This window comes from Dermacentor variabilis, chromosome 2 (genome assembly GCF_050947875.1).
Source record: "Dermacentor variabilis isolate Ectoservices chromosome 2, ASM5094787v1, whole genome shotgun sequence".
Lineage (NCBI taxonomy): Eukaryota > Metazoa > Arthropoda > Arachnida > Ixodida > Ixodidae > Dermacentor > Dermacentor variabilis.
The window spans coordinates 43031045-43048580 of record NC_134569.1 but is presented as its reverse complement, the minus strand read 5'-3'; the positions used below and the strand labels follow the sequence as shown (position 1 = coordinate 43048580).

General features: G+C 47.4%; 1 protein-coding gene across 1 annotated transcript; it reads left to right on the top strand.

Moving 5' to 3' along the window:
• The first annotated feature begins 973 nt into the window (after positions 1-973).
• On the top strand, positions 974-15575 carry LOC142570827 (uncharacterized). The gene is made up of 4 exons (XM_075679142.1): positions 974-1122; positions 1735-1839; positions 13221-13414; positions 14425-15575. The coding sequence occupies exons 2-4, from the start codon at positions 1815-1817 to the stop codon at positions 14650-14652; spliced, it is 447 nt and encodes a 148-aa protein (XP_075535257.1). The 5' UTR covers positions 974-1122; positions 1735-1814; the 3' UTR covers positions 14653-15575.
• Positions 15576-17536: the final 1961 nt, after the last annotated feature.

Sequence of the window (17536 nt, the reverse complement as noted above, 5' to 3'; positions counted from 1 at the left end):
TCAAACTTTTAAGAAATATTTTAAAGGTGAAACATCAGGTTTCCAACTAACTCACTTCTCACCTCTGCGCCAAAAGCTAATGTCACAATTCTGTAAACAGTTCCTATTAGAGTGCCCAAAAGAGGGAAAATATTATTCTATTAATTTGCTGCTTATGTGAAACCATTGCATTATTCACATGTTTGTTGCGATATTCACACGTCCTAATTGATGCATGCTGCAGTTCGCAGCAATGCGGTATCTGTTCTCACAGTGGAATCATAAAGTTGATTCTTCTTTTTTTTTTTCATTTTCAGGATCCTTAAAAACTCAAATTCTATGTCTCAAATCTACTCATTAAAGTCGGCAAAGCTAAATTTTCTCTTCTAGATGCATTTCAATGAATGCCTAGCAAAGCAGCCTTCCTGTTACCCCATGCACTTCGACATGGCTAAATAAAGCGCGAGCTGACATGTTCACACTACACCAAGTGCAGTGGAACGCCTCTACAACGAAATTGCCTATATAACGAAGTATTCATTATATGCCACTTTTCTCTTGTTGAACGAGTTTAGCCTGCCTGCTATATTGTGAGCAGCACGGGGCCTGATCTTTATGTGTGCGTGTGTGTGCGTGCGTGCGTGCGTGCGTGCGTGTGTGCGCGTGTGTGTGTGTGTGTGTGTGTGTGTGTGTGTGTGTGTGTGTGTGTGTGTGTGTGTGTGTGTGTGTGTGTGTGTGTGTGTGTGTGTGTGTGTGTGTGTGTGTGTGTGTGTGTGTGTGTGTGTGTGTGTGTGTGTGTGTGTGCGTGCGTGTGTGTGTGCATGTGTTTGTGTGTGTGTGTGCCGCGCGTATGCCCTGCAGGAAGTTTGTCAGCCGGCTTCGTTCTGCATGCGTTTGATACCTCTGCTTGTTTTTGGCTCTTTTCTCCTCGAAAGCCGAGCGCATGGCCTCAGTTTCTGAGTGTACGCAATCCTCTGGAACAACGTCCGTCGCTCAGCACAGCTGCTGCGACGGCGTAGCTGGCAGAGCTCCGGTGGCACGATAACGGCAGTCCTTAAAGCTGCTCTGTTTGCGGCGGGCTTTGTTTGCATGCAGACCGAAAGAGGCAGCAGTGCTTTAAGTCCTTCGTCGCCCTTTTCTAGGGTATGTATATGTGGATCACTTTATTTTTTTCTTCTTTCGAATATGAAGGACTAACAGCGCTATACAGTGGCACGTATGGCTCTATACCTACCTACACTACTTATACTACAGAGTGCTGAAACAATGAATTCAGTAAAAAAAGAAAAGGTTAACCGCGACAATTGCGATAACTCGCAGGAGATGCACCACTTTCGCAGTGCATATTCGGTCTGGAGTTGTTCAATCTCGCACTGTAAAATTAAATAGTATCAAAATGCATTGAACCAATCATTAATTCTCCCTCACCCGTCAACGGCCTACGTTACCACGAGTGACAAGCAGAATATCCAAGCGCTGATCGCGAAGTTCATTTCTATGCTCTTTAACTCAGAGTGAGTTTAAAATTGAGAACTAGGTTTCCTTTTTTTTTTTTACACGTCAAACCCGCATTCGCCTTGCAGTTTCGCAACAGTAGAACCTGACTGGAATGTTATTCAACTGCAAGTTTGTTTTCATAATCAAACAGACTTGTGATACCATAGTGTTTCTGGTATAACTTGCACAGCCGCCAACTCTCAATCCTCAGAGTTGAAAGTTTGTTAAGTATGACTCTTATTGCTACTCCGCATGCAGTTTCGACGACGCTCGGTTATTGCTTCGAAATCACCAGATGATCGATCTGCACAGCTGCACTCCGGGCTCCAGTTTGAAGTATGATCACTTCTGAACTACAAGCAGGTGAGCACGTACAGCTATTACACGTTGCCCCGCTCTTTGACTTTGACTTCGGGACCTCCTTCTGTAAATTAACATCTTGTAATCATCTCAATAAAAACAGATTCTGATTCTGATTCTGATTCTGATTCTGATTCTGATTCTGATTCTGATTCTGCTGTGCAGCCACGCTGCAGCGCGCCGCGGATCGATACAAGTTTTATCGCGATTCACTGAAATTCAAATCCGAACAGCGGAACTGCTGAAATCGAATTGAATGCGAATATGCGAAAAAAAAAACGTGGGCTCCTAACCTCGAGTCGAATCCCGAAGATTTCTCCACTTCTCAGAGCGCATGGAAGAAAATTATCAAGTAGAAGTTATATGCAAACGTTATTCGTATTTATTATCATATAAAGCCAACAGTCAATGGAGCCCAGGAAAGCATAGGGGAATTAGCTGCGGTTGAAATTTAAATAAAGAAAATAATAAAAAAATGGAAATGAAACTGGACGAAAAGATAACATGTCGCCGGTGGCGTTGTCTTTTCGTCCAGTTTCATTTCCATTCATTATTTTCTACATTTCAATTCCAACCATAGCTAATTTTCCCTATGATTTTCTCGGCTTCATTGACTGTTGGCTTTATATGATTATGATTAACAAAAATCGAGTTCCTCGGTTCCCTTCTTTACTTGTTTATTTCGTATTTAATATGTATTTCAGTCTATTTAATGTACGAGGCGATCGTTTCCAGGCATTCCAGAATTTTTAAAAATCGCCTATTGCAGAAAACATTGAGTAGAATCCTTGAGCTGAATTATTCAGAGGCAGACATCACTTGCACGAGAAATCGAAACACATATTAAACTAATCATTAACTTAGTTAACTTTTTATGGCGCGTATTGCAATTTACGAATTGTAGCCAGTGAGTTTGCAAGGCGTATTCACTTGGAATGAATTTCTACAATTACACCAGATTGGAGATGAGCGCTTTCAATGGGTCGTAAAAATGCACTGTTGTTCCACTTAATTCTTTAACAAAACGCTCTTTTATGCATTGAAACACAAAAGTAACCGGAACGCCCACGTACTTCGTCCCACACTTTGGGGTTAAATCATATCTCGGAATTGGAGATTGGAGATTCATTTCAAGTGGATACGTCTTGCAAGCTCAAAGGCTACAATTCGTAAATTTCAATATGTGCCCTAAGGTAATTAATTAATTAATTAATTAATTAATTCGTGAAAGTTTGTCGATTAGTTGAATATGCATTTCGATTTCTCGTGCTAGTAATGTCCGCCTCTTCGAATAATTCAGCTCAAGAATAAAAATGATGCTATCTGCCGCAGGCGATACTGAAAAATTCCGGAAAGCTTAAAAATGATCACCCCGTATATGATGCAGGTGACTACCGAAAGTTCTAAAAACTTCGTGACATGGTTGGCTTGGCTTATGAGCTGACACTTATAACGAGCGACAGGGAGCCATATTTTGTAACAATTCATTTCATTTTCCATTCTTCATTTCTCCATCTGTCGCGCCGAGTGTCTGATCTCGGCGAAGAACGCTGGCGTAGAGACGTCCTAGCCAACGACAAAGGCCGAGGAGAATGGAAAATGAAATGGCGTCGTTACAAAATACGGCTCTGCAATATACAACCTGCACAGATCTGTCAAAAGCTTTCTGTATTCTCCTATATATTATTCAGCTCTTGACAAATATTTTCATATATTCGCATACCCCTCGAAATAACGCAAAACCCGCAGATAACGCCTTGGTTCCATTCTTCTTTCCTTCTAACGTGAAGTCCGCAAATGGAACTGTTAATTTAAACAAGGTCACTGTTCGGCGATCGTGCATATCGAGAGCGCGCATTTATCGGTGCCATTTTGCGTGTTAATCCACATGATGTTTCAATCAGCGTTTGATTTGATGAGCAGCTCGACCGTTTAAGGGTACGTTACAAACCAAGAGTGTGAATCTAAAGTTCAGTAAAAGTGCACTATGCACACCTGAAGTACAGACGGAAGACGATGCGGCAACTACGAGGGCGAATCAGAAAGTCTTTGCCCCTATTTCTTATTAGCCAAAATTAGGAACATACGGGTAATTACAAATATATCTACTATTCCATGTACCTTACACTATTTTTCCACATATAGTCCCCACACCGGTTTAAACTTTTGTCTCATCGCAGCACTAAATTTTAGATGCCCCTGTGGTACAGTTCGTCCGGCTGACTGTGGAACCACGGTCGGACTGCTGTCTTGACTTCATCGTTGCACGTGAATCGCGGTTCTGCCAGGAACTTCTTCAAGGGACCGAAAACGTGGAAATCACCATTGGCGAGGTCCGGACTGCATGGTGGGTGGTCCAGACTGTCCCAATGAAATGACCCAATCCCACTTCGTTGCTCGTGCGCCGAAAACGTGTGAAGCACAACCGCCATCTTCAACAACTGACAGCAGCGCCGTGCCGCGAAGCTACCGGCAGATAAGGCTGGGCTGGTTCAAGAAAAGGTCCACCACTGGGAATGAATATGTTGACTTCGCATTTACAGCCGTAATTTGGCAAAAAAAAAAGAGTGGGGGCAAAGATTGTCTGATTTGCCCTCGTAATATATACAACTGGACGCCTCTACAGCGAAATTACCTGTATAACGAAGGTTTGATTACTTCACGGCTGAATTCCTATCTCTCATACGTATTGTGAAATACATATATATTGGCCAGCACAACGACGAAATTTAGGCGTCCCCGACGGCTGATTTGACGCTTTACGACAAATGCCATGGAGTGGTTCCGCCATTCCCCTTCGTGAATGTCACAAAGGTACTCTGTGCGATTGCTCTAACGCAGCCGCTAACGAGGTACTGGACGAGCATGTCAATGTCGAAAATAGTCCTGCTGCACTGCTCCACGAATCGCTCAAGTCGTACGTTGCTTGTTTGCGCATCAGCGTGTGTAATAACTAGACAGATACGACGCTGTTGATGACGGCGTAATGTATTCGTAACTTACGACCGGCGACGTTTTCAAAGTTAGCAAGGGCGGTAAGGACGCGAACATCAGCCAAAGCAACAGATCAAGACCCTGTAGACGAACCAACAATTTTCACTGCAAGGAAGGCGATAGCGGCACTCGACGATCTGCAGCTTTGCTTTGCGCAACTCCTGCGTATCGCCACGGAGCACGCTTGAAGCCTCGTTGCAATGACTGGTCGCACATTGTGTCAGGCAAAACGTGCACAAAACAGTTAGCGACTTATTTCACCAAGTCTTTCTTGAATTCATGTCAAATAACGTTTCATGTCAAATAATGTCATGTCAAAGAATTCATGTCAAATAATGTTTTAACGCAACAGCGTTAAAAAGCCCGTGTCGCAGAAAATCCCGTGCCGGCGTCGGCGTCGGACGTCGTTCTGGCAAAAATATTTTTGAACCACTCATACCCAGGTCCTACACGAGACGCAAGGTATTCACTGAACTAACTGAATTTCCCAAGCTAAAATACGTGGGAAAATCGTAATCTACGACTTACGCACAAACTGCAGACACGATAGCTATTTTAATGTAATTTTAATATATGAGAAAACATTATTCTTTACGCGAAAACTCAAACAAACCCCTTTTCCAGAGTTTCTACAATGCATAGACCGGAGACGGCGTCCGCCATTTGCGCACGCCGGTGCGTAAATATCGCAGAGTCCACGGAGCGGCAAGCCCGCTTCCTTCAAACACTACACGTAAGGCGCTCGCTTCCGCCCCATCGCGGTCCATGCAAGAGGCCGCGCGTCTCTACCAGGAAGCTCGCCTTCGTGCATAGCGTTCGCCGCAAGCGTTTCCCGGTAAACATTAAGGTTACATACGCTGCAGTTCCCGGGAAGCGTGACAAGCAGTCAGGGATCTTTGAATGCTATCGCGTTCCACTCTTGAAGGCGAAGCTTAAGCGTCCTCCTAAATTTTCTTTTGTTGAATGTGCTTAGCCTGCTCTCTACTAGGAGCGGTACCGTGTGCGACCTCAACTTGCGTAATGACTTCCATGGTGACTTGCATAACGAAGGATATTGGAGCTCCCAGCATTTCGTTATAAACCCGTTTGACTGCATAAAATGGTCGTAGTTTCAGCGTAGGTTTTAATCGGCGTCACCACGTCTGGCCCACGCTGTAATAGTAGCTGAAATGCGTACGTAAAAAAATTGTCAAGTCCACTTGATTAAGTTACAGTTATATGTCCTGCCCTGACGAAGACAACCACCCTTGACGACATCTCTTGTTCGACTACCCCTCACCAATTATATGGAATGTCATTCAGCCCTGGTCTGTGATAGCCTATACATTGTTCAGCGTTAAATGGACGCCTCACCGCTGCGCGAGAAATGACGAGTACGGCGGAAATGTCTTCGTGTCATGCCGTTGTATACTGTCTCCATCTCTTCTTGGTGGGAATGGAAGGTCAGCCGCCAGTACCTTCAATTACTTAAGAGTTACGTTCTGATCGGCCGGTCACCCCGCGGCAACCTCACGGCTGACACGATTATGGGGAACGGGCCGACGGCCTCGTCAAAATGGTTCTCAAAACGGATGATGTATGGCCAACACGGGAGTGCCTCGGTCAGGAGAGGTTTGGGCAATTAGCAAGGATGCGGCCATCACTTGTCAGCCACACAAATTAGCACGTCCACGCCGGAGACGCGGTCGGTGCAACGATACGGTCTATCACCTGTCAGCCGCCCGAATTGGCATGTCCACGCCGGGGACGGAGTCAGTATACGATCGGGGAGTCCAGCGTACGTTCCCCCACCTCCATTTCCCTGTTTGTGCCCAGTGATGTGCGTGTGTTTCCGACAAAACTCCCTTCAGAGGGAAAGGGGAACCGACCTCCGGATTGGTGGGACCTGATTTCATCGGTCGCCTGACGCCGGATTGGGGGAAGTGACTGAACAATGGCCACGCAGGGCATAAAAGGAGCAACGGACGGCGGGATTGATCGGCTCCTACAACTTCATCAACTTTTCTGTATTACCTTGAATTTTCTTGTACATATATGTAAATATAAGCGTGCTTGTCAAACGTCCTGAATATCTGGCCCAGCCCCACATTCCCTTGCTCCTCCACGAACAACGTACATCGAACATCGTATGACCCCCAGTCGCGACAATTATAAATCTCCATTAGACTTGGCATATAAAGAACGGCCAGTTGCAGTGCAAGTTTTGCCAGCCAGTTGCGACAGCGGGCGTCAACGTTTCCTAGAGTGCAGCCGTAAACCTCTAGCCACGGCGTCACTAAATCGTCATTGTAAATGAATGAGTTCGGCGGGCTAACTATTGTTACCGAACCCACCAACGCGGACCTGGGGGGCTATTCTGTAAGCGTCCACCTAGTGGACTGTCCATTTCGGCCGCTGCTGATTGGCTAGGGCCGCTCTTCTCCTCCTCTCTAGTACACCTGCACCCAATCAAAAGCAGCCGAAATGGACAGTCCACTAGGTGGACTCTTACAGAATAGCCCCGCTGATCTGCTATGAGTGGAGGAGTTGCCGCGGGAACGTCGTCGGAGGCCCCTTTCCACGCGCCGACCAAGACGCAAGACAATGGCTACCCGGGCGCACTGCGAGGGTCCGCTCCGAGTTCTACGAAATCCATGTGATGTCGGCCGGTTTCGGACCGTGAACCTGTGTGTGCGTGTGCGTGCGTGCGTGTGTGTGTGTGTGTGTGTGTGTGTGTGTGTGTGTGTGTGTGTGTGTGTGTGTGTGTGTGTGTGTGTGTGTGTGTGTGTGTGTGTGTGTGTGTGTGTGTGTGTGTGTGTGTGTGTGTGTGTGTGTGTGTGTGTGTGTGTGTGTGTGTGTGTGTGTAAACCGTCCCGCGGAGGGGCGGCTTGTTTACGATGCCTGGACGAACGTTTCCGCCACCTTGGAATCGGGGGAGGACCGAGTGTTTATAAACGGCTGTTGTGCTGATGCTCGACACACTTTCTTAAGCAGTCATGTTAGACTGAGACACTCTCTCAAGCAGTTGTGTTAGACTGACCTACTTTCTCTCGCAGTCATGCTAGACTGATGAACTGCATGTAAATACTGTAAATAAACCCTTATTCCTCGTTCTCGATGAGGAACACTCCTTCCCTTCATTAACGTCCTCAGCGTGGATAAGTTGGACGACGGCATGGGCCAGCTACCTTCTAATTCATGCCGGACTCCAATCTTGACAACGGATCACGAGCGATGGGATTGAGCCCCCAATCCTGACAGGCATCGTACCGTCTCATCGCTCTTGCCAGTTGAGTCGGGAAACTAATGGAAAGAATGGTGTGGAACACGCCTTGAATGGTACTTAGAACATAATGAGGTATATCCGCATGCAATGGCGTGCTTCCGGCACGGTTGGTCATCCATCGATAACGTGCTTTATTTGGTAACATCTATTCAACAACAAAAGGGCTTGATGTACGTGATTAAGGTTGGCGATGTTTCTTGATGTCAAAGGCGCATACGATAACGTAGCATACCAAGCAATGCTCGATGCTTTCACTCATGTGGGCATTGGTGGCCGTGCACTGCGCTGTATTCAAAGATGTTTGGAGGATAGATCCTTCTTCGTACTTACCGAGGATGGAATGACATCCCACCGTATACCAGCAAAGGTGCGCCGCAAGGCGGAGGGTTAAGCCACACGCAGTTCAACGTGGTACTTCTAGGCCTTGTTGGATCGCCGCCAAGTACGGTCCAGATATCCATCTGTGAAGATGAAATCGGCATCTGGGCGTCCGGCGTGACACATCCGCACATAGGAGCGAGACTGCAGAAAGCAGTCACACAAACTTCTTACCTGCATCTGAAAGGCCTAGAACTATCCTCAGAAAAAGTACCGATTAGTCTCCTTTACACGCAGAACAGTGGGTATAAACCATATGAACATATGGAGTATATGTTATACGCATAAATAGACAAGTAATTGCTCATGAAAAAAAGCACCGCTTCCTTGGAGTTTTCATCGACCGTTATTTGTCTTGGACGCCACATATATCACACACAGAGAAGAGGTTGAGTGCAATAGCCCATGTATTCAAATTTGTTGGCGGAAAATCTTGGGGAGCATCTATGCAATCGATGCTACAGCTATACCATGCATTATTTACGGGCTCCCTGAGATACAGCCAACCCGTGCTGGGTAGCACCAATAAAACGAACCTTCGCACACTCCAGAGCAGTGGCGTAGCAACGGAGGTGGCCGGGGGGCCGTGGGCCCCGGGTGCGAGGGGCCAGTAGGGGAGGGGGGTTTCATATACGTCTGAAGGCACCCGGAAATTGTCTATATCCTCGCCTTCCTCGTCTACACCCGGGGGGGGCGGGGGGGGGGGGTGACAGAAGACCTATGGGCCCCGGGTGCCAGACGACCTAGCTACGTTACTGCTCCAGAGTATACAAGCCAAGTTATACGGACCTGCCTCGACCTCCCTGAGTGTATAAACCACAGCAGCCACAATAGCAATAGCGCGTGAACACCCTATAGCAACGTACATTTCAGTCGACACTCTAGGAGTGCACATTCGACATGTCGCAAGGACACCCTTTCACCCTCTTACTGGCCTGCCATCAACTGGCCGCATAGGAGTTTTAGCCGTCTCGTGACTACTCACGGATCATTGAATTACCATCGAATTACGTCCCAGCAGCATGGCCTTCGTTACCACTGTAGTCTCTGCATTCACCTCGAGTATGCCTTACCATTACAGGCATCAAGAAGAAGGCGGCATTATTGCTACTGCATGAAGTCCATAGTGACGGCTGACATGTTTGGTAGGAATGACGAGGCGCAAAGTGCTGGTGCGCAGCTGCTACAGTGGTATGCCCCTGCAGACGAGCATGACGCTTCCCTTGATCAGCAGATAGCGCATGACAATAAAAATTAAATTATGGGGTTTTAAGTGCCAAAACCACTTTCTGACTATGAGGCACGCCGTAGTGGAGGACTTCGGAAATTTCGACCACCTGTGGTTTTTTAACGTGCACCTAAATCTAAGTACACGGGTGTTTTCGCATATCGCCCCCATCGAAATGCGGCCGCCGTGGCCGGGATTCGATCCCGCGAGCTCGTGCTCAGCAGCCCAACACCATAGCCACTGAGCAACCACGGCGGGTAGCGCATGACAACCTTCTCTTATTGTACTTGAGCCATCTTAATTCTATTTGACTAGATGTGCTCGCTAAAGTGTTCGTATATAAAAGAGTTCTCGACTGCACTAAACTAAATCATCGCCCCTAGTTGCAGTAGGAAATGCTGGGTCCAGCACTGGTCCAGATCATCCTCAGCAGAGAATGCTTTAGACGTGTTGCTCCCCTTGATGATGATGATGTGTGGTGTTTTATGGCGCAAGGGTCAGGTATGGCCAAAGAGCGCCAAGCCAATGAAATCAAAGTGAAGCGATAAATTACAAGCAATGAATGTCACAGGGCTGTAAAGGGACATAAAAGACGGTCACTGCAAAATGTGTAAGAGCTACATGTAATAAAACTATGACTATGATTATGAAGCATGCCAAGGACGCGAAAGAAGCATTGTAAAAGAACTACATCGTGCTAAAATTGGTCATTTCGATAAAAACTTTGAAAAAGCACTACTGCCCTAACAGAGTCCTTGAAGCGCAAGGAGCTGAAGGCGTGTGCTGTACAAGGACTACTATCACAGCAGTATCCTCTCGAGAGAGGATGCGCTACGATACTATTGGGCTATTAACATGTAAAACCACATCATTCAAGAAACCTAGGAGAGCTTCGGTAGTAAAAAGGGGTTCCTTACCAAGAAACACACCGGGATGGAGAGGGAGATAATATTGGTATGCTAGAGGAAAATGTTTCCTTCTTTCTCTCTTGGCTTCCCTACACTCCACGAGGACGTGCAGGACAGTGAGCCTTTCACCACATCTACCACAGGTAGGGGGTTCGTTGCCGGTAAGCAGAAAATTGTGAGTGCCATATGTGTGTCCTATTCTGAGTCTACAGATTAGGACATCAGTCCGTCTTGTTTTTGTAACGGGGGGCCAGAAACCTAACTTCGGCTTAATCAAATGGAGCTCATTATTTGTTTCGTTGTCCCACATGTGTTGCCAGTAGCTTCGCAGTTTCGTTCGCAAAAAAGGCTTGAGGTTTGTGGAAGGAATAGTAGTGGTGGTATTACCAGCTTGAGGTGTAACTGATGTGGCCATTTGGTCGGCCAGCACATTACCTTCGATGCATCTATGACCAGGGACCCAGCATATTGTCGCATATCTACGAGAGAAATAAATATTGCACAAGAAAGAATAAAGCTCAATGAAAACGTTATTTTTGTGTTTTCTTAAGGACATTAGTGCTTTTACGACACTTAACGAGTCCGTGAATATTATCGCTTTGGTTAGTTTTAATTTCTTAGTGTTTTACGGCAGACAGTACTGCGTAGGCTTCTGCAGTAAAGATGCTTGTGTGGGGGTTCATTACACCTGCTTCAGAGAAAGAGGGTCCAACAGCCGCGTAAGACACACCAACATGCGATTTTGACGCATCGGTATAAAATTCAGGACAACAGTACTTCAATTGGATTTCATGGAAATGCATTCGTATTTCGAACTCTGGTGCGTATTTTGTAAATCTTCGAAAAGATATATCACATTCTATCACCTGCTGTTCCCAAGGCGGTAACTGCTTCGCTGGAGGCATTAAGCGGTGTTCGAAGAGTGGAACGTCCATTTCCACGCTAAGCTCCCTCACACGGAGTGAGAAAGGCTGTCTTACAGAGGGTCGATTACGGAAAAGTGCAGTACATGTCGAATCGTTAATAGTTTGACAACACAGATGTTCAGGATTAGAGTGCACTTTAAGGAAATATGTAAAGCTGGTGTAAGATCTCTGCAGATTGAGTGACCACTCATTCGATTCTACATACAAGCTTTCAATGGAGCTGGTTCTGAATGCGCCTGTGGCCAGACGGATACCCAGGTGGTGGACGGGATCCAACATCTTTAGTGCACTCGGGGCGGCAGAGTTGTATACTATATGGCGCCATAGTCTAACCTTGATTGAATGAGGCTGTTATAAATGTTCATTATACACTTCCTGTCGCTACCCCATGTTGTGTGTGATAGTAACTTGAGTAAGTTCATTGTTTTTAGACATTTAGCTTTGAGATATTTTATGTGTGGGATAAAAGTAAGCTTAGAGTCAAGTATTACACCTAGAAATGTGTGTTCTTTGTTGACAGGTATTTCTTGTCCACACAGTTCCATGCACGGGTCTGGAACCAGGCGTCTCTTTCTTGTAAAGAGAACACACGAACTTTTGTGGGGGTTGACTTTAAACCCATTTTCGTCTGCCCGCTTAGATATCTTGTTCAATCCCTGCTGTACTTGTCTTTCGCACACTGCAAAGTTACAGGATTTAAAACCTATTTGTATGTCATCTACGTAAACGGAATAAAATATGGCTGGTGGTGAATGAAGCGCGGAGTGTGTGCATCTTAGCTATGAAGAGTGTGCAGCTGAGCGCACCTCCCTGGGGTATACACCAGTTTCCTGTATAAATGGACGTGAGAGTACATTCCCGACTTTTACGCGGAAGGTACGATTGGACAGGTAACTTTCTATCATGTTCAGCATGTTGCCACTGATGCCCATTCCCGACAAGTCTCGCAAGATCCCCTACCGCCACGTTGTGTCGTACGCCTTCTCCATATCGAGGAATATCAATAAGAAAAACTGCTTGTGTACGAACGCGTCGCGGATATTTCCCTCAATACGCACGAGATGGTCGGTTGTGGACCGACCCTCTCTGAAGCCACTCTGATAGGGATCAAGTATTTTGTTCATTTCGAGGATATGTATGAGTCGCCGGTTAATCATTTACTCACACAGCTTACAAAGGCAACTCGTGAAAGCTGTCGGGCGGTAGCTTGCCGCTGACGAAGGATCTTTACCTTGCTTCAAAACGGGGACAACGATCGCTTCTTTCCATGCAGGCGGAAGATATCCAGCAGCCCAAATAGTATTATAAAGTACAGACAGATATACAGATATCAGACAGTGTGATCGACTATAGGACTTGCCGCGCGCTGCATCATATGTATGTGCGCATGCCTTAATCTCGTTCCCTGAATTCGTTTTTTTTTTTCGCCTCTCCTTATCATTCTTAATTCCTTGCTTTCCTTAAACTTCACGCTGGATTAGTTTCCTATCTTTCCCCCTCTCTTTTTTTTTTTTTTCTGGAGGTGGTGACGTCGCAACAGGCGAGTTTGGCGCAGCAGTCAAGGTCGTCCAACAGTTCCTCTTTCTATCTCCCTCCTTCGCTTGGTTGCTCCTTGTGTTTTACACCGTGATGAAAACATAAGGCTCAGCAGGCACTGACTGCATAGTCTTGGTGTTGCGTGACAGGTCCGACAGCGGCTGCTACAGGCCAGCAGCGGGCCGACGACGCCGGCTACCAGCTTCGGCCTGGCTTCTACGGGATTAACTTGAGCGAGCTGCCGTACTGGCTGCTGGGGTGCAGCGCTGTCGTCGCTGCACTCACGCTGGTGGCGCTTCTGTGCATATGCTTCAAGCGCCGCGTGCTTCTCCGCACCCCACAGGTAATATATACTCCTTCTCGCGCTGTCAGTGCTGTTAAAGGCCGACTGCAACGAAATTTTGGACCACGTAAAATGCCTATGTCTAAGATACTGTAAATACAGAGGAGCCCCCGCGCAAATTTTGACGTTTGAAGTACAAGCGGACGCTGCACGAAAAGGTCGCAAAATAGCCATTTTCGACATCGAAAGTAAAATAAACGCCGCATTACTGCTCACCGGAAGTGACGTAGCGCGTGGTTCCTCGGCATGACTTCCGAGATAAGGCGGCGCCCGCGGCGAGAAAGCTCGAAGGCGGCCAGCTGGGATTTACGTCATAGCGACAACCGCCAGGTACACTCGGCATCAGCTCAGGTTCAAAATGGCTCGCTTAGGCTGCTTAGGTGCTCTTTAAGGGCTGCCAAAAAAGAAAACTACCAGACCTGTGGCTTTGCCAATACTGATCTAATGGTATATGCTACTCACTTACAACAAATTTAGCCAAAGTGACATTTTTTTTCAGTTGGCCTGTTACAGGTGCAGGTATCGCCGCAAATGTCGTAATTACCGACGGGAAATACTAATAATCTACCCTTTCCCGCTTGATATTCGAACCGTGGAAGCGCAACGTGTGAGTCGCGCGTCATCGTTGTTGTCATGCCGCGGTAGTCGTCGAGCCAGCTGTTTCTGTTGAAGATTTTCGCTTTAGTGACACACTTCCATCTTTTTTCCTCCCGAACTGATCTCTAGGCGGTTTCCTGTAGTATTTGTGCTATGGTGTTGCGACAAAAACTGTAAAACGTTTGATGGCGTTTCAGCGCTCATACGAGAATCCTGTTCGCCATAAACAGTCAAGCATTTTACAGTTACTGGTCGGTGCGCAATTTCTTTTTTCTGCAGCCTGCCCTGTATCAGTGCAGGCAATAAGGCGCCAGTGGCACGGCGGCCTCGTTTCTGCTCGATCTCAACTACGCGTCTTTCGCCGTAACGCCGCCGTACTCTGTATTCACATACTGCACGACTTGCTTGCACAGGCTCCGAGCGGCCGCACAGCCATGGCGCTGGCGTGCCCAGCCTCACTGGGACTGCAGCATCCGACTGACATCGTGGTGTGCCCGTCGTGCAGCGGCAGTCTGCACGAGGCGCCCTTCCGCCTGGACCCGACGGCCTTCACGCTGTGGAACCTGCCGCTGTCCAGAAGCCTCAACCCTTCGCCGCATATCGACCCGGCTAAACACGTGCCGCAGCCGGCGATGACGTAGCGCGTGGGGGAACTAGCGCTGGAGTTTCGGGCTAGAGTTAGTGTGTAGGCTCCCGTAAGGGAGCCAGAGTTGCGCCAAGGCACGCCATCTTGGGCTCTAATGTTATGCGGAAAATCCATTCCAAGTAGGCATAGGAGCCGGCCGCGCTCGCGCGGCAGTGTAGCAGGGCTTCCGTTTTTCTTTCTTTTTGTTCTTTATAATCTTGCGGATACAAGTCTATCGCTCACCTCGTGATTACGGGCCTAGATTTTACACTCGCCTGTCTTATTAGCTAATTATTACCGAGAATGCAGTGTGTAACGAACGCATGTACCGTCGCATGGTAGCAACATATGCGAGCCTTTCCCACTTTCTGTGTAAAGCGTCAAGAAAAAAGCTGAGCGTTAATAGATTACCTATAACCCTTATTAGTCATGCATGTGATCACGGCTCTCAACAGCTGAAATACGTGAACGTGCGTACGCAAGAAACAGATCTGTCACGTCGAACATTCCTTGTGTGAAAAGTACGGACATGCCAAATACTGCCACGCGTAGTTATTACCTTTCCCGGTGACCGCCTCTAACCGGCTAACAAATGTTCAAAGTCATCGCTCAGCGCAAGACGGGCCTTTCTGTACCTGAGGCTTCACGAATATTATCGCTGGTTCTATCCGTTGTCTGTTGTCACTTTGTCTGATCTGATTGTATGCGCGACGTAAATTGTGTGGAATTTTCTGCAAAGCACGCGAGCACCATGCAGCGATTACGCTCGAACCTACGACGAGTCATATACACGACTGTGTACTTTATACAAAAGCCGACGCGCTTGACCCACAGATCAGATTCTCGATGATCGCCGACTTTGTTCGCCGCTGTCGTTGTGCTTGAGTATTACTTGTTTTGCTGCAGGCACAAGTTCACTCAATAAATAGTTAAATTCATAAATCACGGTTTTGACACTGCGTCATTCTTCATCGTCACCACAAGGTGACAATACGATCCAGGTGAATGACACGAGGAATTGCATGTATTCGTACCTAAAAGAGGCCCACGTACTAAATACAGGCAGGAGCAGCATACAGGCAAGATACTTACGGGATACAGGCAGAAGCATATACGTGAGGGGAGAGAAAATCGCCGCGACGCCACGTCGCCCACGTTCTCGGAAGTCTGTGTTATCTTAGCATCCCTTGCCCGCCCAAGCTCTCGCTCGCGTTCTAACTGCGCCTCGGTAGGACCAAATCAAAGAGTGCCAAGACTCTCAACGCGCTCGCTTTGCCGAGAGTAGTTCACAACTCGAAGAACCACACAGCGTCGTTCAAGTGGACATTCATGCTTTCGCATTCACAACTCATCAGCAATGCTTAGTTGTCCTCAAATTTTAATGCATAAGCATTCTTTGGCGAGTACTCCAGAAAAATATGTCTGTCACGAAAAGAGTAACGCCTTGTATCTACACAAAAATGCGTCATTTGCAAATATATTTAGTATTTATAGTAGTGTCAGTGTAGATGATTGGTAGCTCTATAAGCGATAAGTAACAATTGAAATTAAGAAAGTCAAGGGCATTTAGTATCCCTACGTGAATGAATGCGAAGGCATTGCGACGTCTTCCGGATGACACCGTTTTACGAAACATAATCGTATTGTTTTTACGTTGCTTTGTAAAGTTTCTCGCATCACGTGCCTCCGCTTCGTTCGCGTACTTGCGTGGACGTCCAAAGAAGGCGAGCGCATGCACTGACTGAGAACTCGAAGTCGAAAGTTCATCCATCGGAGCGCACGACAGAACTCACCCAAATCACCTCACCGACTGGCAGCACCGCGACGCGCGGCGCTATATGTGACCACGTGACTTTTATTGCGATAGCAATTATATGGCATTTCTGCCGGCGCCGTGTGGTTCCGTATGAAATTCAAGGGCGATGAAATCGTTGCCGCACGCCGCATGCGGTATGTGCAAGTGACACCTTGCGAGAGTGAGCCGGCGAATGCTGCACAATCTCGCATGCGCGAGGGAGGAAGGCGGGCCGGAAGCACGCCCTCTCCTGTCGCGCGCGAAGCATGGTGGTGCGGCGAGGGAGGGGGGAGTCTTTTCCAGCGGATGCTGCTTACGGCGTATCTTGAAAGCGATCTGCGACGTGGCCAAAGCGCGCAACCGCGCGCGCCTCATCTTCAAAGTGATCTGCGATGTTTGCAGGGTGCGCGTAGCGCCGATAACTTCGTATGAATTGCGCTTTTGATGTTTCGTTCGCGTTGAAGCGACAAATACACGAACGTCAATTCGCTCGATTCTGCTTCCGCGATTCCTCATTCCAGCGTTTTGACAGCCGCTGTCTTTGGGTGAGATGTGTTCACGTTTACCTGTGCGTGCGTGACACCGTGCTTGTTAATTTCGTTAGTAAGCGAATGTTTACGAGTTTATACGGCCGATAGAACTGTTATCCTTACTTATAGCTAACTTCTAATTTGCTATCGCAATCGGTGCTTCGGCTTTCAGGCGAAACTGCGACTTTTTTGTACCATCTTCATCGTAAGTTCGTCCAATGGAGCGCACGAAAGAACTCGCCGAAAGCACCGCACACGCTGGCACTAGGCCAGTACCGTCAGCGCCTTTGTAGAGGGAGGGGCAGTGCGGGAACGCTGACATGATGAACGGCATCGGAGCCAGCTGTGCAAGAAGACGACGACGAACGCGCGAGTAGTGGCCCGAACGCGTCTGTGTGACCACGTGACTTTTTGTACCATGTCCGGCCACTTCGCCGTATTTTCCGCTTCATAAGCCATATAATGCTTTCACATTCACATAAATAATAACATTGACCAGAAAGAAAACCATTCTCCTCAGGCCGCCTTGAAAGCTTACTTTTCCGCATAGCTGGTTTATGTGCGGAAAAGCCTGC